We start from the raw sequence: 23,994 nt of genomic DNA, 5'->3' as shown, positions 1-23,994 counted from the left end.
CAGTGGTGAAATCATCTGGGTCTGTCTGCAGAGCGGGTCACTCAACTGTGTTCTATCCTGCTGTGGGCTGCTATTGGTAGCCCCTGCTTTTCTTTAAAAAAAATTTTTTTTTAAATTTCATTATTTATTTAGATGTTTAAGCTTCTTCACTAGATTTTTACAAGCTGGTGAACACTGACAAATTATTTCTCCCACAGAACTATAACCACACATTCCCAGACAGTATAAGTATATGGTTGAACTAACATTAATACACATTACCATTTTATCAGTTACATAATAAAACAAATTATCAAGTATCCACATATTAAGTTACACAGCTCAAAAGGCATATAAAATATTAGATGTCTGCTCAATTCATTAGCAGATACCCACTTCTTTTTTTTGCAAGAGAGGTTGGGAAGAGAAAGGGAAAAAAAAATCACACTTCAAACAAAAGTAAGTTGGTAAACAACTTCAGATAACTATGAAAAAATTACAAGAATTTTGGAAATTTTATAATTGAGAATTGTTTTAGCTATAATGACAAAGCATCTCTACCTTTTGAAAAAATATTTACTAAATTAAAGAGCACATTCTACATATTCTGCACAAGACAAAGGCAACATTTTGCTAAAAATACTTAATAGCCTCCTATCTTTTTTCAGACCCTCCCTGTAAGTTGCACCCCAAAGTGCAAACATTAAAATTAACTGTAAGGCTTTTTTGTCTGGGAATGCTAAAGACATGTGCTTCTGTATGATGTAGATTTTCAAAATGGAGGTTTTCCATAATAGCACAAAGTGATATTTAGAGAAAGACATTAAAAAATCACTGTAAGACTTGGTTTAAAAAAAAAGTTGAGCAAACCTGATGTACACTGGTACAAATATGGGAGATGTAAACATAAAGTGAGCAGGCAAGTAACCATATTCGCTCTATTTTCTATGTTTGAAATGACTTATGGAATAAACCACATAAGGTCCAGAGTGTTCATAGTTCCTGGGATTTTAGTTCTGTATGATACTAAAAATATAGAAGTATTGTGCCGAGTATTTTAGCACCTAATCTTTCTAAATTTCTTATATATTGTTAAGATTCTGGCATGGGAATAAATTTAAAGACATAACTCAATGCTACATGATTTCAGGAAAGGTCAACTGGTAGAAATGATAAGCACATCTTAAATGCTGAGCAGCAAGAATCTTTTGCTAAGTGTCCAAATAGGTCGACTGTAACTCATAGAGGTTGCAATTCTTTCAAGCTTGTAGCATGGTAAAACTCTCTTCAAGATTCCTATGCAAGCTTCATTAGACTTTTTCACCAAGCCAACATGTTGGCTAATATGTACAAGTTCCTTTCTCAGGTTCCATGATGAAGGCAGTGGTATCACGCACCCCAGTTTTATTGAATGCAGCAGTTGTTTCTATGACCACTGAAGTCTTTGAAGCGCATCCCATTTCAGGACGATATTTTTCCAAATACAAAAGTTGCTTACTGTTAAAAGCTCCACGTCGCTTTTGTCTTAGGAACTGTACTGCATCTTCGTATTTCATTCCATCTTCAAATACTGCCAGGGAACCAAGCACTGGAGCTCTTCCGAGACCTGCAACACAATGAACAGCAATGCAGTAACCAGGTTCCTCATGAAACTTAATTTTTACAAGACTTAACCAGTAATCAACAATCTCGTTGGATGGTGGTGCACCATCATCAAAGGGCCAGTCAAGAACACAGATGCCTTCTTTCTCCACAAGAGTAGTGTCATAAGTTGCTTCACATACTCTTACTATTGTAGTAACTCCATACTTCTTAAGTTCCTCTATGAATTTGTTTAGGGTTGCATTGGTTGTGTTGTGTGTAATAAGAAATCTCACATTCTTGTCTGTGACTTTCACAGGAGCTGGGCGGATCATTCGAGCCATGTTAATTTAGTTAGAAAAAGACTCAGTAGGATTATGAAACAATTAAAAAAACTGAATACAGAAATGATGCAAAGAAACTGAGTCTACTTCAGAATACTCCACTTGAAATTCTCAGTGCTTTGGGTATGAAGTTGGGAATAATGGGAAATGAAATGAACCTCCTAACAAGAAGTAGCAATTCTTGAATCCAGTAATACTGAGGCAATAGAAAGGAAGTGCACTGAGGTTTACCCCATCCAGGTCAGAACTCTTGTAAAATGTTTTGTGGATTTCAATTCAACACTTCTGTGTCCAGGTTAACCACTCTTATGGGGGCTTCTTGGTGGAGTAGTAATGAATTTCTACAGTTCACTTGTCTGCATAGAGGTCGTGCTGTGCCTGGCAGTAATCTCCACTGCCCTTCAGAGACACCATAAATGTGTGACCAAGAACACCACAGAACTGAGGAATATGTTTACTCATTGAAGATTGTGGCCTAATCATACAGCCAGTTCTGAGGTGGCGGTGACACAGGTGGTGGGGGGGGCGGGGGTGGGTGGGAGGGGGAGGGCACTAGACTCTATCATGACTCTTTAAAAACTTTTTAAAATTTTACCAAATGCACATCATCACAGTGGTTCATCAGTCCTCCCCATCGCCATCCCTGCCCCTGTTCCTGCCTACTCCCCTTCCCCTTGGTAGCCACTAGTCACTTCTTAGTGTCTGTGAGTCTGATGCTGTTTTTTTTCCTTCTGTTCTGCCTTTTTTTGTATTCCACAAATAAGTAAAATCATCTGTATTTGTCTTTGTCTGGCTTATTTCACTGAACATAATACCCTCTAGATCCGTCCATGTTGTTGCAAATGGCAGGGTTTCTTTTCTTTTTATGCATAGCCTCTGCTTTTCTTTCTTTTTCCTAGCTGTCTGATGCATCTCAGCTTTGCTGGGTGGGATGAAACTGAAGCAGGACTCCTTGAAGTGCCCTGAAAGGCTAGGGAAGTTGATCACTCACTCCGTTCTTCCTTTCTGGGTAAAGGGAACTCCTCCTAGTTGGGAGGCACCCTCTTGGTGCTGAGCAGTGCTGGCTCGGGGGATGGGATGATACAGGTAAAATGAAGCTGTCTTTCTTCTTGAGTGTTTTTTCCCAGGTTTTTGTTCCACTATGTTGCTAAAGTTTCCTGAGTAACTCTGGAGTTCTTCTAGAGCTGTTTTTGCTCATGGATAGCTGTCTCGTTGTTGATTTTTGTTGGGTGGACAGATGGGATCTGCTTCATCACTATTTTGGTGACATTGAAAAATAATTTATCTAATTCCTTTGTATCTGATGGACTAAGTTGTTCCAGATTCACCTGGTACTTCCCTAGTGGTTTTTCTTTTTTTTAATCTAAAGCCCAGGGAGAGGTATTACTGATGGGTTTTCTCTTTCTAGTTTCCCTTTCACTGAATTTACAGTTGTGAAAGATTCTGAATTAGAGATATGAATTCCAACTTCTTGATCAGTGCTTGTCCAAGGGCTTGTTGCATCTCCTTTGTGTGCATTTAAATCCAAACCTTTTGGTGGTTACATGAATGTATGCACATATCAAAATTCATCAAGCTGTATACTAAGATTTGTGCATTTTACTATATGTACCTCAATTTAAAAAATACTTCTGAAACTTAAAAAAAAAATCCAAACTTAGCCTTTACTGAATCTGATGATCTTTCACTCAGATTAGACTCTCAGTTCATGATGGTTAACTCGGTTGCGTTTTCACCTCGTGTCCCACATTCTTGTATTCTGAACCCGTCAGGATCCAATGGCAAGTGGAGAACACTTCTCAGGAATAGAATAGTTACCTGCTGAAAAGACATGACTTACTCTAAAAAAGTACTAGAGGCTTCCTCTGGATTATCCTAGGGTTTGCCTTAGACTCCAGTCAGCATGGATTTCCCAAAGAGGATTTTAAATACCACTGGTTTCTTAGGGCTAAGTGCAGACTATCAGCTGTGCAGCCTGAACCATCTAGACAGCCTTTCTTTTATGTCACTAAGCCCTGGAATGTTTTCAGTTATCTAGTAATTAATGTGTTATATACCCAAATGTGGAGGATGTTGCCTTCAAAATCTGAAGATGCTTATGAGTTCTACCTTTTTTAATGGTAACTTGTTATTTTGGGAGGGATATTTACTTATTTTTTAAAATGAACACCCTGTAAATGCAGTACAGAGGAGCTATCTCATTAATTTGTGAACAGGCACTCCACTCAGTGTATTCTGCAAGTACTACTTTTATAAACGTCTTGCAACATGTGTTTAAACACTTTTCTGAATACAGTACAGAACTGTGTATCCATCAACTCCCAGAAATAACACTCTTCTTGAGGTATCCTGTGAGTACCACTTTCATAAACATCTTCGTATATGTTTTCAAACAGTTCTCTAAATGTGTTACAGAGGTGCTATCACTTTCATTCTGGAGGGGGTGTTTAAATGCCCTGGACAGTTATCCATCAGAATCACCTGAGGACTTGTTTAAACAGACTTCTGGGCCTCACCTCCAAAACTTCTGATTCAGCCGATCTAGAGTGGGACCCAAGAATTTGCATGTCTAATTTCTCAGGTGGTATTGATGCTGCTAGTTTGGGGAACACACAAAGAACCACTGCCTAGACCACTCAGAAATTCAGTGACATGAGGCTTACCAAGGTGTGTAAAGCACCAGATTGTCCTGCTCTCATAGTATCTCATGGTACTATCACTGGAGTGAACCAGCATGATGTCCTGTGAAATGCTGAGAGGTTAAAGTTCTCTGCAGTATAAATGGTGGGACAGAATGAACGAGTTTTGTCGATATGAGGCGAGGGTATGGCTCTTGTTTCTGATGGGAGAAAAAGCAGATTGATTCTGATGTTTCTTGCTTATTAAGTGGAGGAAAAGATACTCACCTCATTAATATTACATACTAAGGACCAAGGACTGCATTGATTTGCTGTAGACTTCATATTTGGAATAGCAGCTAAAGTTAGAGTCACCACCTGGCTAAATTTATGATAATCCACTGCCATTCTCTATCATTTACATCGTGGGATGGCGAGTTAAATCAAGAATATCCTAGGAATTGCCAATTCTTCATCTTTGAAATCTTTGTTAGTAGTACTAATCTCTGTGATTCCTTATGGATGCCTTACTGTTTTAGTTTTGTTAGGAAGGGGCAGATTCAGGGGCTTCAGTTTGGTCTTTTCACCCTAATGGATCTTACTCCACAGGCCACGGAGACAATGGGTATTCTGCCAGTTGAAGACTATCTATTCCACCTGTACAACAGAAAATTGACAACCACAGGGTGGATTCGGGCGCTCATGCCTACTGTTTTTGTGGGCAAAAGAAACTCAATAGACTTTGCATGTTTGGGATGCCTTGGGGTATATGGAAGTCCTTCATATATTGTTTTAAAATTAGTTCTTAAGGTCACATTTTATCACAATAAAGCCTCTAGTTTTCGTGTAAGAGACCTAGCAAAGCTTGAATTCAGCTGAGTTTATAGTTTTCCAATCTGTAGAATCAAAGCAAGTGTGCAATGATTGGTTTAATCTACAATATGGAAGTTACTGCCAAGTGAGCCACTTTTTGCCAAGGGTGGAACACTTGGTGGTTTGTGGAAGGTCTGCCTGGAATTATTTAATAGGGGAAGCTCTAAAGGGTTAAGTCTGAGATACCTCCTTAGCAGGATGAGTATCTCTCAACCATTGACAAGTTGTCACAACCTATATTAGTTGCATGGGATTTTGTAAAAATAACATTCAGTAATAGGGAGGACTGGAGACCCATCTCATTCCTTTTCTCACCAGCCCCCACTTAAACTCCATCCATTTTTATCAAAATCCTTAATATTCTTATAGGTTCCAAGGAATCACAAAGTCTTTGATTTGAAAGTGACTTAATGGTAATTTTGTAGAAAACATCCATTTTCATAACATTCTTGAAAGACAATTATCCAATATCTGCTTGGGTAGCTCCCTCTTTGAAAATTAACCTTTTATAATACAAACAAATATGGGGTTTGGAATTTGGCAGGCCTGGGTTAAAATTGAAAGTCAATTTTTATATGTAACTTTGGCCAATTGAATAACTACTCATACTCTCAATTCCCTTATTGGTCAAGGGGATAACTGCATAGTTTTTCAGGATTGACTTGAATATTAAGTGAGATGAAGGCAATGTGTTCATCACAGTGCAGAACATAGTAGGATCAAATGTGCTGAGCATTATTGCAGTCTTTTTCACTGTTGATGACTCTAGAAATAGAACTATTTGTTTTTAAGTCAACAATAAAGGAGAATTTGTTGAGTCACATTACCAGGAAGGACAAGTGCAAAGATGGACATTAGAGTGATTAGTACTAAGAGCTTCTTCACAGACTGAAGTCAGTCCATGATTGGTGCTATATGGCTATTTTATCATATGAATTGTGTTTAGAAGCCCAAGGAATCTTGATTATTCTTTGTGTGGGTTTGATGGAGGTATCATAAACCAGAAATGGAAAAACAGAATGGTTTTATTTTTCTAGTAACTGATAGCAGCTTATCCTTCTTTCTTTTTTTTAATTTATTTTATTTATTTATTTATTTTTAATTTTTTTATTGCAGGGTAGTTGACACACCGTATTACATTAGTTTCAGGTGTACAACACAGTGATTCAACATTTATATACATGATAATTCTAGGTACCAGCTATCACCATACCAAGTTGTTACAATATTTTGACTATATTCCTTATGCTATACATTACATCCCGGTTACTTATTTATTTTACAATTGGAAGTGTGTTTATATATATATATATATATATATATATATATATATATATATATATATATATTTTGTGAGGGCATCTCTCATATTTATTGATCAAATAGTTGTTAACAACAATAAAATTCTGTATAGGGGGGTCAATGCTCAATGCACAATCATTAATCCACCCCAAGCCTAACCTTCATCAGTCTCCAATCTTCTGATGCATAATGAACAAGTTCTTACATGGAGAACAAATTCTTACATAGTGAATAAGTTACATGGTGAACACCACAAGGGCAGTCATCACAGAAGCTCTCGGTTCTGCTCATGCATTATGAACTATAAACAGTTCAAATATGAATATTCATTTGATCTTTAAACTTGATCTATATGTGGATACCACACTTCTCTCTTTATTATTATTATTTTTAATAAAATGCTGAAGTGGTAGGTAGATACGAGATAAAGGTAGAAAACAGAGTTTAGTGTTGTAAGAGAGCAAATGTAGATGATCAGGTGTGTGCCTGTAGACTATGTGTTAATCCGAGCTAGACAAGGGCAATAAACATCCATGTATGCAGAAGATTTCTCTCAGAACATGAGGGGGGAGGTTCTAAGCCTCACCTCTGCTGATCCCCATTTTCTCACCTGATGGCCCCCTGCGACTGTGCCTGTCTTAGGTTGTTCCTCCCTTGAGGAATCTTACCCGTCTCTGGCTAACCAGTCATCTTCCGGGGCCATACAGGGAAATGTTAAGTTGGTAAGTGAGAGAGAAGCCTTATTGTTTGAAAAGGTTAGCTTGTTACTTCTTTGCATATTTATGCCCTGTGGCTTCTATGCCCAGCATTTGTCTTGACAGCTTATCCTTCTTTTTAAGGGTAGAGTCAGAAGAAGAAAAATACTGCAGTTTATGTTTCTTAGTTCTTTTCGATAAACATCAGTCCTTTCCAATACTGACTATGCAATCTATAATTAAAATGTCATTCTGGGGTCTGTCAGTTGCTGGTCATATGTATAGCTATTGATTCTGTGTCATCTGTTTGTCTGCTATACTTTGTTGACTTCCATTGCCCTAGAGAGCCCTTGGCTAAATAATTTAAAGAGTGCTATTAACCAAATATTTGTATCCTCTCAAAATTCATATGTTGAAATCCTAATCCCTAAAGTGATGGTATTAGGACATGGGGCTTTTGAAGGGTGATTAGGTCAGAAGAATGGAGTTTTCACGAGTGGGATTAATGTCCTTGTACAGAGACCCCAGAGAGCTCTCTTGCCTCTTATGCCATGTGAAGATGCAGTGAAAAGACAGCTATCTATGAACTAGGAAGGTGGGGTCTCACCAGATACTGAATTTGCTGGCACCTTGATCTTGGACTTCCCAGCTTCCACAACTGTGAGAAGTAAATGTTGTTTAAGCCCAGTCTATTGTATTTGCTGCCCTTGGCATGTCTCTAAGTGGGTAGAGTGTATTTCCCTGCCCCATTCACAGTAAGTCCAGGAAACTTGCATTGGCCAATGGAATCAGAGTGGATGTCATGTACATCCACTTACCTGAGTAGAGGATTTGAATGTTACTACATGTTTCAGCTTACAAGGAACTGCTCTATAATTCTAGGTTCTAGAAATAAAAACGACCTACAGAAAAGCCAACCAGGGTTACAGCTAACATTATGCAGACCCTAAACCCACATATAATGTGAGTAAGAAATAAGTGTTTGTCATTATAAGACACTCAGATTTTGGGGCTGTTTGTCATAGAGTGTGATCCTGTTACAATATGATTTACTGTAGGAGAGAGCTAACTTTAGGAATATGTATTTTGCTTTTTCCTTACAAGCTAACATTGTTACAACTGTGATAATCAATGATTATTATTGGGAGGATGGTGTGTGCACACACACTTGTCCACACATAAGTGCTTGTTAGGTCCAGAGTTATATGCTGGAAATTTGTAAGAATTTAACTCTTCCCCTTACCTTTTTTCATACCTTGTTCCCTTTCCTTACAAAACAAATCAGTCCTAAATAAAGCATCAGGTGGGTCAGAGCAAGGTAGGTGTCTTGTAGAGCTGGGTAGGAGGGCAGCACCGGTCTGGTGCTCATTGGCAGAACACAGGCAGGTTGAAGGGGAACCTTAGAGGGGGTTGGTCTGGCAGTGGTGCTGGAGGCCAGGAAGTGTGAGGAGAACATCCCTGCAGGGGTGGGAAAATATGCACGCTGAGGAGAGTGTCTGCACATGGCAATGACCTGCTGTGGTGGCAGCAAAGATAGAAGATTGGCTACCTCCAGGGGATTGATCGAAGTTAAAATCAGTGGAAGTGGGAAGGAGCCAAGATGGTGGTATGAGTAGAGCAGTGGAAATCTCCTCCCCAAACCATATATATTTTTGCAAATACAACAAATACAACTCTTCCTAAAAGAGAGACCAGAAGACACAGGACAACAGCCAGACCACATCCACACCTGCTAGAACCCAGCGCCTCATGAAGGGGGTAAGATACAAGCCATGGCCTGGTGGGACCTGAGCACCCCTCACCCCAGTTCCCAGCGGGAGGAGAGGAATCAGAGTGGGGAGGGAGAGGAAGCCCAGCACTGCTAAACACCCAGCCCCAGCCATCTGGACCAGACCACAGACACAGTGTGTGCGTGGAGTGCTGGAAACTAGGGAAACAGGACAGTAAGACCTGTGAGCAGGTCCCCGTAGCCAGTGCCCCTGGGACAAAGAAAAGTGAGTGCTTTTTGAAAGTCTTAAAGGGACAGTGACCCCCCAGCTGGACAGAAGCATCCTGGGACACTTAGCCCAGCAGCTGGGAATCCCGGGGAACTCCAGGTGCCCTAACCCCCTGGGCAGCAGTGCAGCTCGGAGGCCCCTCATGGAGATAAACAGCCTCTCAGCTGTTTTCCCTCCAATGCGGCTCTGCCATATTGGAGAAGCAGCCTGAGGCAGGCCACACCCACAGTAACCGCGGAGCTAAGCTCCATAGCGGCCGGGCAAGAATCAAGCCCCGTCTGCACACAGCTGCCCAGCACAAGCCACTAGAGGTCGCTGTTCTCTCAGGAGAGGAAGGCCACAAACCAGCAAGAAGGGACGTTCTCCCAGCCGTCACACACGCCAGCTCCGCAAACTATCTCTATCGCCATGAAAAGGCAGAAGAATTTGATATAGACCAAAGTAACAGAGTCAACCCCTGAGAAGGATATAGACCTAACCAGTCTTCCTGAAAAAGAATTCAAAATAAAGGTCATAACCATGCTGACAGAGCTGCAGAGAAATATACAAGAGCTAAGGGATGACGTCTGGAGGGAGATTACAGAAATGAAACAATCTCTGGAAGGATTTATAAGCAGAATGGATAAGATGCAAGAGGACAGATGGAATAGAAACCAGAGAACAGGAACACATAGAAGCTGATGCAGAGAGAGATAAAAGGATCTCCAGGAATGAAACAATATTAAGAGAACTGTGTGACCAATCCAAAAAGAACAGTATCCTCATTATAGGGGTACCAGAAGAAGAAGAAGAGAGAAAAATGGACAGAAAGTGTCTTTGAAGAAATAATTGCTGAAAACTTCCCCAAACTGGGGGATGAATTAATCAATCAGACCACAGAAGTACACAGAACTCCCAACAGAAGGGACCCAAGGACGACAACCTCAAGACACATAATAATTAAAATGGCAAAGATCAAGGACAAGGACAGTTTTAAAAGCAGTTAGAGAGAGGAAAAAGTCACCTACAAAGGAAAACCCATCAGGCTATCATCAGACTTCTCAACAGAAACCTTACAGGCCAGAAGAGAATGGCATGATATATTTAATGCAATGAAACAGAAGGGCCTTGAACCAAGAATACTGTATCCAGCATGATTATCATTTAAATATGAAGGAGAGATTAAACAATTTCCAGTCAAGCAAAAGTTGAGGGAATTTGCCTCCCACAAACCACCTCTACAGGGTATTTTAGAGGGACTGTTCTAGACAGGAGCACTCCTAAGACTAAACAGATGTCACCAGAGAAAATAAAAATCACAGCAAAGAAAGCAGACCAACCAAATACTAACTAAAGGCAAAAAATAGAATAAACTACCCACAAAAGCAGTTAAAGGAAACACAAAAGAGCACAGAATAAAACAACCAACATATAAAGAATGGAGGAGGAGGAATAAGAAGGGAGAGAAATAAAGAATCACCAGGCAGTGTTTATAACAGCGCATTAAGTGAGTTAAGTTAGACAGTATGATACTAAAGAAGCTAACTTTGAACCTTAGGTAACCATGAATCTAAAGCCTGCAATGGCAATAAGTACATATCTTTCAATAATCACCCTAAATGTAAATGGACTGAATGCACCAATCAAAAGACACAGAGTAACAGAATGGATAAAAAAGCAAGACCCATCTGTATGCTGCTTACAAGAAACTCACCTCAAACCCAAAGACATGCACGGACTAAAAGTCAAGGGATGGAAAAAGATATTTCATGCAAACAACAGGGAGAAAAAAACAGGTGTTGCAGTACTAGTATCAGACAAAATAGACTTCAAAACAAAGAAAGTAACAAGAGATAAAGAAGGACATTACATAATGATAAAGGGCTCAGTCCAACAAGAGGATATAACCATTATAAATATATATGCACCCAACACAGGAGCACCAACATATGTGAAACAAATACTAACAGAACTAAAGGAGGAAATTGACTGAAATGCATTCATTTTAGGAGACTTCAACACATCATTCACTCCAAAGGACAGATCCACCAGACAGAAAGTAAGTAAGTACATGGAGACACTGAACAACACACTAGAACAGATGGACCTAGTAGACATCTATAGAACTCTACATCCAAAAGCAACAGGATGCACATTCTTCTCAAGTGCACATGGAACATTCTCCAGATTAGACCACATACTAGGCCACAAAAAGAGCCTCAGTAAATTCCAAAAGATTGAAATTCTATCAACCAACCTTTCAGACCACAAAGGTATAAAACTAGAAATAAATTGTACAAAGAAATCAAAAAGGCTCACAAACACATGGAGGCTTAATAAGATGCTCCTAAATAATCAGTGGATCAACGACCAAATTAAAATAGAGATCAAGGAATATATGGAAACAAATGACAACAACAACACAAAGCCCCAACTTCTGTGGGAAGCAGTGAAAGCAGTCTTAAGAGAAAAGTATATAGCAATCCAGGCATACTTAAAGAAGGAAGAACAATCCCAAATGAGTAGTCTAACATCACAATTATTGAAATTGGAAAAAGAAAAACAAATGAGGCCTAAAGTCAGCAGAAGGAGGGACATAATAAAGATCAGAGAAGAAATAAACAAAATTGAGAAGAATGAATCAATAGAAAAAAATCAGTGAAACCAAGAGCTGGTTCGTTGAGAAAATAAACAAAATAGATAAGCCTCTAGTCAAACTTATAAGAGAAAAAGAGAATCAACACACATCAACAGAATCAGAAACGAGAATGGAAAAATCATCACAGACTCCACAGAAATACAAAGAATTATTAAAGACTACTATGAAAACCTATATGCTAACAAGCTGGAAAACCTAGAATAAATGGACAAATTCCTAGAAAAATACGACCCTCCAAGACTGACCAAGGAAGAAACACAAAAGTTAAACAAACCAATTACAAGCCAAGAAATTGGAGCGGTAATGAAAAAATACCCAAGAACAAAACCCCCGGGCCAGATGGATTTACCTCAGAATTTTATCAGACATATAGAGAAGACATAATGTCCATTCTCCTTAAAGTTTTCAAAAAAATAGAAGAGGAGGGAATACTCCCGAACTCATTCTATGAAACCAACATCGCCCTAATAGCAAAACCAGGGAAATGCCCCACCAAAAAAAGAAAATTACAGACCAATAACCCTGATGAATGTAGACGAAAAAATACTCAATAAAATATTAGCAAACTGAATTAAAAAATATATCAAAAGGATCATACACCATGACCAAGTGGGATTCATCCCAGGGATGCAAGGATGGTACAACATTTGAAAATCCATCAACATCATCCATCACATAAACAAAAAGGACAAAAGCCATATGATCATCCCCATAGATGCTGAAAAAGCATTCTACAAAATTCAACATCCATTCATGATAAAAACTCTCAACAAAATGGGTATAGAGAGCAAGTACCTCAACATAATAAAGGCTATATATGATAAACCCACAGCTAACATCATACTGAACAGTGAGAAGCTGAAAGCTTTTCCTCTGAGATCTGGAACAAGACAGGGATGCTCACCCTCCCCACTGTTATTTAACATAGTACTGGAAGTCCTAGCCACAGCAATTAGACAAAACAAAGAAATACAAGGAATCCAGATTGGTAAAGAAGAAGCTAAGCTTTCAGTATTTGGAGATGAAATGATATTGTACATAAAAAACCCTAAAGACTCCACTCCAAAACTACTAGAACTGATACTGGAATACAGCAAAGTTGCAGGATACAAAATTAACACACAGAAATCTGTGACTTTCCTATACACTAACAATGAACTAATAGAAAGAGAAATCAGGAAAACAATTCCATTCACAATAGCATCAAAAAGAATAACATACCTAGGAATAAACCTAACCTAGGAAGTGAAAGACCTATACCCTGAAAACTATAAGACACTCCTAAGAGAAATTAAAGAGGCCACTAACAAATGGAAACTCATCCCATGCTCTTGGCTAGGGAGAATTAATATCATCAAAATGACCATCCTGCCCAAAGCAATATACAGATTTGATGCAATCCCTATCAAATGACCAACAGCATTCTTCAATGAACTGGAAAAAATAGTTCAAAAAATCATATGGAAACACCAAAGACCCCAAATAGCCAAAGCAATCCTGAGAAGGAAAGAGAAAGTGGGGGGGGGGATCTCACTCCCCAACTTCAAGCTCTACTACAAAGCTATAGTAATCAAGACAATTTGGTACTGGCACAAGAACAGAGCCACAGACCAGTAGAACAGATTAGAGACTCCAGACATTAACCCAAACATATATGGTCAATTAATATATGATAAAGGTGCCATGAATACAATGGGGAAATGACAGTCTCTTCAACAGATGGTGCTGGCAAAACTGGACAGCTACATGTAAGAGAATGAAACTGGATCATTGCCTAACACCATACACAAAAGTAAATTCGAAATGGATCAATGACCTGAATGTAAGTCATGAAACCATAAAACTCTTAGAAAAAAACATAGGCAAAAATCTCTTGGACATAAACATGAGTGACTTCTTCATGAATATATCTCCCCGGGCAAGGAAAACAAAAGCAAAAATGAACAAGTGGGACTATATCAACCTGAAAAGCTTCTGTACAGCAAAGGACACCATAAATAGAACAAAAAGGTACCCTACAGTATGGGAGAATATATTTGTAAATGACAGATCCGATAAAGGCTTGACATCCAAAATATATAAAAAGCTCATGCACCTCAACAAGCAAAAAGCAAATAATCCAATTAAAAAATGGGCAAAGTTGCTGAACAGACAGTTCTCTAACGAAGAAATTCAGATGGCCAACAGACACATGAAAAGATGCTCCACATCACTAGTTATCAGAGAAATGCAAATTAAAACCACAATGAGATATCACCTCACACCAGTAAGGATGGCTACCATCCAAAAGACAAACAACAACAAATGTTGGCGAAGGTTGTGGGGAAAGGGGAGCCCTCCTACACTGCTGGTGGGAATGTAAATTAGTTCAACCATTGTGGAAAGCAATATGGAGGTTCCTCAAAATGCTCAAAATAGAAATACCATTTGACCCAGGAATTCCACTTCTAGGAATTTACCCTAAGAATGCAGCACTCCAGTTTGAAAAAGACAGATGCACCCCTATGTTCATCGCAGCACTATTTACAATAGCCAAGAAATGGAAGCAACCTAAGTGTCCATCAGTAGATGAATGGATAAAGAAGATGTGGTACATATACACAATGGAATATTATTCAGCCATAAGAAGAAAACAAATCCTACCATTTGCAGCAACATGGATGGAGCTAGAGGATATTATGCTCAGTGAAATAAGCCAAGTGGAGAAAGACAAGTACCAAATGATTTCACTCATCTGTGGAGTATAAGAACAAAAGAAAAACCGAAGGAACAAAACAGAAGCAGAATCACAGAACCCAAGAATGGACTAACAGTTACCAAAGGGAAAGAGACTGGGGAGAATGGGAGGGTAGGGAGGGATAAGGGTGGGGAAGAAGAAAGAGGGTATTATGATTAGCATGTATAATGTGGGGGTTGGAGGAAAGGGGAGGGCTTTACAACCCAGGAAAGACAAGTAGTGATTCTACAACATCTTACTATGCTGATGGACAGTGACTGTAATGGGGTTTGTGGGGGCAACTTGGGGTAGGGGAGAGCCTAGTATACATAATGTTCTTCATGTAATTGTAGATTAATGATAACAAAATAAAATTAAATTAAAAATTAAAAAAAAACATAGGCAAAAATCTCTTGCACATAAACATTAGCGACTTCTTCAAGAACATATCTCCCCGGGCAAGGAAAACAAAAGCAAAGTTGAACAAGTGGGACTACATCAAGCTGTAAAGCTTCTGTACAACAAAGGACACCATCAATAGATCAAAAAGGTATCCTACAGTATGGGAGAATATATTCATAAATGACAGATCCGATAAAGGCTTGACATCCAAAATATATAAAGAGCTCATGCACCTCAACAAACAAAAAGCAAATAATCCAATTAAAAAATGGGCAGGGGAGCTGAACCGACACTTCTCCAAAAAAGAAATTCAGATGGACAACAGACACTTGAAAAGATGCTCCAAATCGATAGTTATCAGAGAAATGCAAATTAAAACCACAATGAGATATCACCTCACACTAGTGAGGATGGCTACCATCCGAAAGACAAACAACAACAAATGTTGGCAAGGTTGTGGAGAAAGGGGAACCCTCCTACACTGCTGGTGGGAATGTAAATTAGTTCAACCATTTTGGAAAGCAGTATGGAGGTTCCTCAAAATGCTCAAAATATATTTACCCTAAGAATGCAGCAGCCCAGTTTGAAAAAGACAGATGCACCCCTATGTTTATCACAGCACTATTTACAATAGTCAAGAAATGGAAGCAACCTAAGTGTTCATCAGTAGATGAATGGATAAAGAAGATGTGGTACATATACACAATGGAATATTATTCAGCCATAAGAAGAAAACAAATCCTACCATTTGCAACAACATGGATGGAGCTAGAGGGTATTATGCTCAGTGAAATAAGCCAGGCGGAGAAAGACAAATACCAAATGATTTCACTCAATGTGGAGTATAAGAACAAAGAAAAACTGAAGGAACAAAACAGCAGAAGAATCACAGAATCCAAGAATGGACTAACAGTTACCAAAGGGAAAGAGACTGGGGAGAATGGGAGGGTAGGGAGGGATAAGGGTGGAGAAGAAGACAGGGGGTATTATGATTAGCATGTATAATGTGGGGGATGGGGGAAAGGGGAGGGCTGTGCAACACAGAGAAGACAAGTAGTGATTTTACAGCATCTTACTACACTGATGGACAGTGACTGTAGTGGGGCTTGTGGGGGGGACTTGGTGAAGGGGAGAGCCTAGTAAACATAATGCTCTTCATGTAATTGTTGATTAATAAGAACAAAATAATAAAAAATCAGTGGAAGCGGCTTCCTTACTATCACACGTGGAAGGGAGAAAACTAGGATGAATCCTTGGTATTGGGGTGGAATTAGAGGAGTTACTGTGAACTCATGGCTTGCAATATATTTGGATATAGAAATAAATGTAGAGGTAAATGCGTGTCATGCAGGAGTGGGAGGACTTAGGTGGGAAGGAGCATCGTTTGGTGGGTAGTTGAATCTAGGGTGTGAGCTTGGAGTATGTGGAAAGACTCCACATGAAAGATTTAGTTTTTGGAGTGTTTCCAATGGCCTTTGGAAAAAGTCATATTTAACACTTAGTTTATCTCCTAATTTGTGAGTCCATTTAATTATCCTAACTTACTAAAAGATTGTCATATGCAAGTAGTGACTCTATAGCATCTTACTACGCTGATAGTGACGGTAATGGGGTCTGTGGTGGGAACTAGATAATAGGGGGAGTCTAGTAACCATAATGTTGCTCATGTAATTGTACATTAATGATACCAAAAAAAAATAGTCACACATGCCTGTATAGCCTTTTGTTGTGGTGGCATGAAGATTCAAGGGATAGAGAAGGGTGGCCTACTTCTCTAACATCCAGTAGAAAGAACGGATTTCTGGTGTTGCTGGTGGTGACTGTAGGCAGATGAATGGAGGTACGTGATGGAGTTGGTCAAAAATAACATGGAATAACAGGGAGCACTGGGGAGCAGCTTCTGAAGGCAGATGATCTAAACTTTGACTCCCTATGACATTAAAAGATGCTGACTCATGAAAATGCGGAGGTTGACATGTGAGTTTGTCAATGATCCTCTTAGAATGTGGTCCCCAAAAGTTGCCTGAGCAGCCTCAAGTGATGAGGAGGATGCAGCATGAATGAGTGTGTACCCAGGTTGGGCATTTACATGGAGATGCAAACAGATATTTAAATTTCATTCTTGCTAATGACAGTTCTCAGGAAAAAATTCTAATTGCTTAGTTGTTCCTCTTTTCCTTCACTTCCTTTTTCTTTGCCTACCCTTTGAGTTCCTACTTATATTTGCAGGCGTATGTTTAAAGGCTGTTATCCTCACTGCGCTGGTCTGGGGGAGTGGACCAAGTAAAAATCTGAGGTTTTTAGTTTTCTCCGAGATTCCTGTAAGGGTTATTTGCCCATCCAGGGCGTCTATTCTCATCTAGTTGTGTGATAGGAAGTAAAACCAGTTACTACATGTTTGGGTTTCATTTTAAGATGCTTTAAGGAAGAGATGAAAAGGATTTTTTGAAGAGAGCAGAAGATCTCTTCTCAGTATGACTTCAGAGATCACTTATGCTGAAGTGAGTTTCAAGAAAGAATCCAAGCCCTCAGGCACCAAATCAAAGCCTCCTGCAGGTAAGAAACATTTTCTGGTGGTCAGAGAAAAAGCTGAAGAATTAAGAGAAAATACTACAAACAAAGCATAGGTAATGCTAATAGCTGATTCTCCTGACCGTCCACAGTGGGGAAACAGGATTCTCAGAAGACTGAGTTGTTGAGGATGAGCAGTAAGTGATTGTACAGTTGTAGAATAATAAACTGAGGTGTGAGAAAGCCACTACAGTACTAAACTACAAGAATGCTAATTATACTCAGATGTTGTATGCCTGTGCTTTCTGAGGCTGAGTGAGGACTTGTTAAGATTTACTCTCTTAGCAACTTTCAAATATGCAATAACATTTCATAGTTCATAATATTATTAAAATCTGTAGTAGTATTAACTATAGTTACCATGCTGCACATTACAGCCTCAGGACTTGTTTATTTTAATAATCGGAAATTCATATCTTTTGACTACCTTCATTCATTTTACCAGCTGTTCAGCCCTGCTTCTGGTAACCACCAATCTCATATGAGTTCAGTTTTGGGTTTTTTTTTGGGTTCCACATATAAGTGAGGTCATACAGTGTCTATCTTTCTCTTTCTGACTTATTTCATTTAGCATAATGCCCTCAAGGGTCCATCCATGTTGTCACAAATGGCAAGATTTCCTTTTTTTTACTGGCTGAATAATATTCTTTTGTGTATAAATAACAGATTTTCTTTATCCACTCATCCATTGATGGACACTTGAGAAAATAATTCTCATGAAATGGTGACTAAAAATGTCTGACCTTATTTTAAGGATATGATGAAGAATGCTTATAAAGATTTATTTGCTATTGCATTTTTGAAATAGTTAAAGTTGGAAGCAATCTAGATTATTTAAACATACAATGAAATAATATGCAACCACAATAGAATATATTAAAGAAGAAGCTATGGTAGTATGAAAAATGTTCATGATATAGTGTAAAAGAAAAGAGTAGGTCAGAAACCAATATATATGTTATATCAATCATGTGGGAAAATGTGAATGAATGTATACACACTTTAAAAATTGCTAGAGGATATATACCAAGATATTAAGCTATCCCCAATGGTAGAAGTCTGTGTTTTTATGCGTTTTCCAAAGTTTCTATAGGGAACATTATTCTTTCTTTCCTATTTTCATATTATTCAAATATATTGTTGGTAATAATGTGTCATCCAAGAAAAGAGAGAAGAGGAAGAGAAGAAAGAGGAAAGTCAGAATTTTTATAATTAAACTAATTTTATTTCTCCTTCAGCTCCCAAAGAGAACACCAACCTTCACAAAAGTTATCCCAGTTTTCTTACGCTGCTTCTTGCCTCATTGCTGATACTTCAGCTGCTATTGGCAATCTCATTTTTTATTGCTTTTATCAGTAAGTATCCAACTGAATCTATTAGGAATGTGTGCTTTATGTGAAGAGATGACCTCCATTAGAAACTGACATTTAGCAATGGGTTTATTCAGAAATCTGGAGAAGTCGTCTCTGGGGGGAGACATAGTGAGTGGGAATCCATTGGGAATTTTATTATTTGAATTTAGTTACTTTTCTATAAAAATAATGGAATATACTCTTTAGAGAAATTGGAGAGTATGTGTGTGCATGTGTTTGTGTTGTGAATGAAATCTATATGGCACCATTTCTGCACTAGACAGTTGTTTAAATGAAGACAAATGTGTTTTTCCTTAGTAGTGTTTCCTTAGGCCTTTGGGATGCACAGACAAATATTTTGGGATGAGAAGATGAACGAGAAGGAGATGGGAAGAAATATTCCAGAAAGAGTTCCCCATTGAATTTTTACCTTAGTTTTTTCTATCCTGCCCAAGACTGTGTGAGATTTAAAAGCCAATTTTGCAAATAGGTGAATTTCTGCACATCTTTGCTTTTAAGAATTTAACAGTTTTAAAAGGTATAAGAACTACAGTTAACCCTCGAACAAAGCCAGCGTTAAGGACGCTGACCCCCCCACCCCCAGTGCAGTTAAATATTGATGTGTAAGTTTTGACCCCCTAAAAACTTAACTTCTAATAGCCTACTGTTGACCAGAAGCTTTACTAATATCATAAACAGTTATTTACACATATTTTTTATGTTGTATGTATTATGTACTGTATTCTTAAAATAAATAAAGCTAGGGAAAAGTAAATGTTTTTACAAATCTCCAAACCATTTTCCAATATATTTATCGAAAAAAAATCCATGCATAGGTGGACCAAGTGTAGCTCAAACCCATGCTGTTCAGGGGTCAAACATAGTTTATATTTAGGTAGCTAGTTTGTTCATTCATTTGGCCATTCAGTAAGCAATGGTGTCCATTTACTTTATGTCAGGCATGGTGCCAGAGTCCAGACAGAGCCATAGCCCTATGTCTCAGGAAGTTCCGAGAATGATGGTAACCAAACAGATGACCTAGTGGTTATAATATTATACGGCAAGTGTAGTGCAAATAAGCACAGGAGGTTGAGATAGGCTTCCTGAAGGAGATGATGTCTATAGCTATACCAAGAATGACATGGAGATGTGAGACAGCATAAAAGAATTTGGGAAGTGTAAGTGTAAATGACTGGAACATATAGCACTAAGTAAACTGTGAGAAATGAAGTTGTTGGTGGGAGAAGTAAGCAGGGCTCAGATGATAAAGAGTGTTGGTTGTGTAATTCTAAAGAGTATGGATTGTCTTCTGCTGCTTAATAAACTCATCTAAAATTTACTGGATTAAGATGACTTTTTATCTCCTGAATCTGTGGTTTGGCAGTTTGGACTGGGCTCAGTTGGGAGGTACCTTCTGCCCTGGCTGAAATCATGCATGCATATGCAGTCAGGTGCCTGCCACTGGCAACTGAGCTTTTGAGGAAGAGGATGTCAGCTGGAATGACATGGGCAATTTGGCTATTTCTTTGGTAATTCATTAGGTTAGCCTGAGCTTATTCAGATGGTGACCTATGGGATCCTAAGAGTGAAAGCAGAAGTGAGCAAAGCCTCTTGAAGCTTTGCTTGGAACTAACCAGGGTTGTTCCTGCACATTCTATTGGCCAAAGGAAGTCCAGATTCAAGGGGCTGACTGGAAAAGCTGAGAAGTCATATTGCAACAGGGTTTACAGAGCAGAAAATTGTGGCCATTTTTGCAATGTGTCACAGTCTTGGATGGCCACTGAAGAATTGTAAACAGGCAAGTAATTTGACTTATAAAAATATGCTTTGGCAGAGGTGTGTAAATTGGATATATGAGGACAAAATTAGAAGCAAAGAGAGCTGTTAGAAAGCCAATTCAATGTCCAATTGAGAAATAGTAAGAACCTGATCTAAGGCTACTGAAAGAAAAGAAGGGGTCATTATGGGTGATAATGAGAAGGTAGAGAATCAAGAAGGTAGAGGTTTGATGAATATTAGACCTTGGCTGAGAGAAGTAAACTGTGGCTATAATATTTTGAGTTGGTGAACTCAGAAATCATGAAGTTCATCCAAAAATGTAGCTAATGTAGGAGGAGCATCAGGTTTGGGATGGAAGATGGTGATTTAAGTTTTGGGCATGTTTAGTTTTATGTGACTGGGAAACTCAACTGGACATGCCTAGCAGGAGGCATATTTGTCTGAATTCAGGAGCAAGGCCTGAGCTTTGGAAGTCATTTACATATAGGTAGCAGTTGAAGCCATGGAGACACTTGATATCACTCAGGGAGGGGATTTAGTGTGAAAAGGAAGGATTAGTATGGAACACTGGGGAATGTTACATTTTTAAAAAGATGGATGGAGAAAGAGGAGCTTGTAAAGGAGTATAAGAAGTAAAGGCAAAAAAGTGAGGCAAAACCAGGAAAGAGTAGTGTCTGAGAGTTAAGGGGAAAGAGAACTGGGGGTCAAGTATTGCAGGAAATCAAAAGGGAAAAAAACTAGGAAGTGGCCCTAGGATATTACTAACTCATTGCGAGGGTGGTTTTAGTGGAGTGGTGGAAGCAGAAGCCAGCACGTGGTGAGTCAAAGAGCAAATAGGAGGTAAGGAGGAAAGAAAAAGAAAATTCACTTCTAAAGGCGGATGTAAGTTAATTTTGAGGTGGGAGAGTCTTGGGCATGTTAGTGTGCTGAAGAATAAGAGCCAGTGGGGATGGATAGAGCAAAGGAAAGATGATTTAGAGATGCCCTTCCCTCCTCAGCAATGTCAGGTCTTTTTTTTTTTTTTTTTATTCCCCACTTTACAAGTAGTTCAGAACTTCTCAGAATTAGCTAAAATTCTCCCCCAAAGATCCATGCTGTGTAATTCTTAGAAGGATGCTTTCTCTCCATTCCCCCTCGTCCAAGTCTTAGCCTTTGCATGCATCATACATTTAGTATTGAAGAAAAATATGGACAAGTCCCTTCAGATACAGTATAATGGAACTGTCCCATCCTCTTTCAATTACTGATCTTTTCAGCAATTCCTGGAGAAATCTGTGGTTTCAAAAACCAGTAGAATTAGGGTTACATTGAATGTGGGGTGGTGGGAAATCTTCACAGTCAGGTTTTATCTACTCGTATTTGATATTTATAAATTTTGTTCCTATAAAGAATGCACAAAAGTAACAAGAGCAAAGTCATAATGCTACCAGAACAATGAATGGTCTTATTGTCTTTTTCAGTTTTTTTCCAGAAATATTCTGAGCTCCTCAAAGAAAAAAAGACCTTAAAAGAACTCACTCACACAGCATTGGAATGTGTACAAGAAAATTTGACCATTGAAGGTAAAAAATGGTGTACCTCTAATTCAGTTGTTGACTATACTGTGTACCCAAATAAATATTTCCAGTAAAACTCACAGGTTGATCATTCTAAGAAGTTGAGTCTCTTGGTCATTTTAAGCTTAAAGTTTACAAATATTTGAGACCTAAAATTCTTTCATGCATGTCTTTAACTTGCCTGTTTAAAGAAATAGAGCCTTAATTGTGGAAAAGGTGATACTGTTCTTGGATTTCTTTAGCTTTCATTTCTTCTGAACTTTCTGTGCACAGTTGCTTTTTTTGTCACGTTATCAGGTAAAACTCACTTTCTCAAGAGAGATCTAGTCATTTGTGTTTTAGAAAACATACTGTATGGGCATAAAACATTTCTGGGAGAATACACAAAATATTCTTACAGGTTTACCTTTGGAGATTAGGGTTGATGACGTTGGAAGAAAAAAAGTTTTAGTTTTATTTAATAAAAATGATGATGATGGTATGAAGATGATTTTAATATAGATGTGAGTTATTTAATGTAAAAAACAGACTATTTTTTAAAAAACAGACTATTTTTTAAAGAACAGTTCTGTTTTTACTGCAAAATTGAGCAGGTAACACAGAGTTCCTATATCATTCCCCTCCCCTGTGCATACAATTTCCTCAATTATTAACATTTTGCATTAGTTTGATATATCTATTACAACTAATGAACCAATATTGATATCCTATCACTAATTAAAAATTCATAGTTCATTCAATTTTCTTTAGTTTTTAATCTAAGTTTTATCTAATGTTGTTTTTCTATTCTAGGATCCTACCTAGGATACTGCATTACCCTTAATTTTCATATCTCTTTTGCCTCCTCTTGGCTGTGGCAGTTTCTCAGATGCTCCTTGTTTTTGATGACTTTGACAGTTTTGAGGGTTATTGACCAGGTATATTGTAGGATGTCCCTGTATTGGAATTTCTCTGATGTTTTTTAATGATTAGACTGGGCTTATTGGTGTTTAATTTAAGAAGAAGATCACAGGCATAAAGTGCCATTTTCATCACATCCAAGATAGGCACTGTCAACATGACTATTTTTTTCAGTTTCCCCTATTGTTTCTTTATTTTTTTAATGTTTTTTTTGGTATCATTAATCTACAATTACATGAGGAACATTATGTTTACTACACTCCCCCCATCACCAAGTCCCCCCCACATACCCCGTTACAGTCATTGTCCATCAGCGTAGTAAGATGCTGTAGAATCACTACTTGTCTTCTCTGTGTTGCACAGCCCTCCCCGTGCCCTCCCCTCACATTATACATGCTAATCGTAATGCCCTCTCTCTTCCCCTCCTTCCCTCCCATCCTCCCCAGTCCCTTTCCCTTTGGTAACTGTTAGTCCATTCTTGGGTTCTGTAGTTGGCTGCTGTTTTGCGCGTTCAGTTTTTTTCTTTGTTCTTATACTCCACATATGAATGAAATCATTTGGTACTTGTCTTTCTCCGCCTGGCCTATTTCACTGAGCATAATGCCCTCTAGTTCCATCCATGTTGTTGCAAATGGTAGGATTTGTTTTCTTCTTATGGCTGAGTAATATTCCATTGTGTATATGTACCACA

At 38.5% G+C, this 23,994-nt stretch overlaps 1 protein-coding gene and 1 pseudogene across 1 annotated transcript in view; one reads left to right on the top strand and one right to left on the bottom strand.

Moving 5' to 3' along the window:
- Positions 1-1,383: 1,383 nt before the first annotated feature.
- On the bottom strand, positions 1,384-1,926 carry LOC118924772 (protein tyrosine phosphatase type IVA 1-like; annotated as a pseudogene).
- Positions 1,927-16,894: 14,968 nt separating this feature from the next.
- Positions 16,895-23,994, top strand: part of CLEC4A (C-type lectin domain family 4 member A) — a 36,556-nt gene continuing 29,456 nt past the window's right edge. Inside the window, exons 1-3 of the mRNA XM_036909938.2 lie at positions 16,895-17,701; positions 18,955-19,071; positions 22,308-22,409. Coding sequence (XP_036765833.2) covers positions 17,620-17,701; positions 18,955-19,071; positions 22,308-22,409 — 301 coding nt within the window. The 5' untranslated portion in view covers positions 16,895-17,619. The remainder of the gene's footprint in view (positions 17,702-18,954; positions 19,072-22,307; positions 22,410-23,994) is intronic.

Source organism: Manis pentadactyla, chromosome 14 (assembly GCF_030020395.1).
Source record: "Manis pentadactyla isolate mManPen7 chromosome 14, mManPen7.hap1, whole genome shotgun sequence".
Lineage (NCBI taxonomy): Eukaryota > Metazoa > Chordata > Mammalia > Pholidota > Manidae > Manis > Manis pentadactyla.
This window is presented reverse-complemented; position numbering and strand designations above follow the sequence as displayed.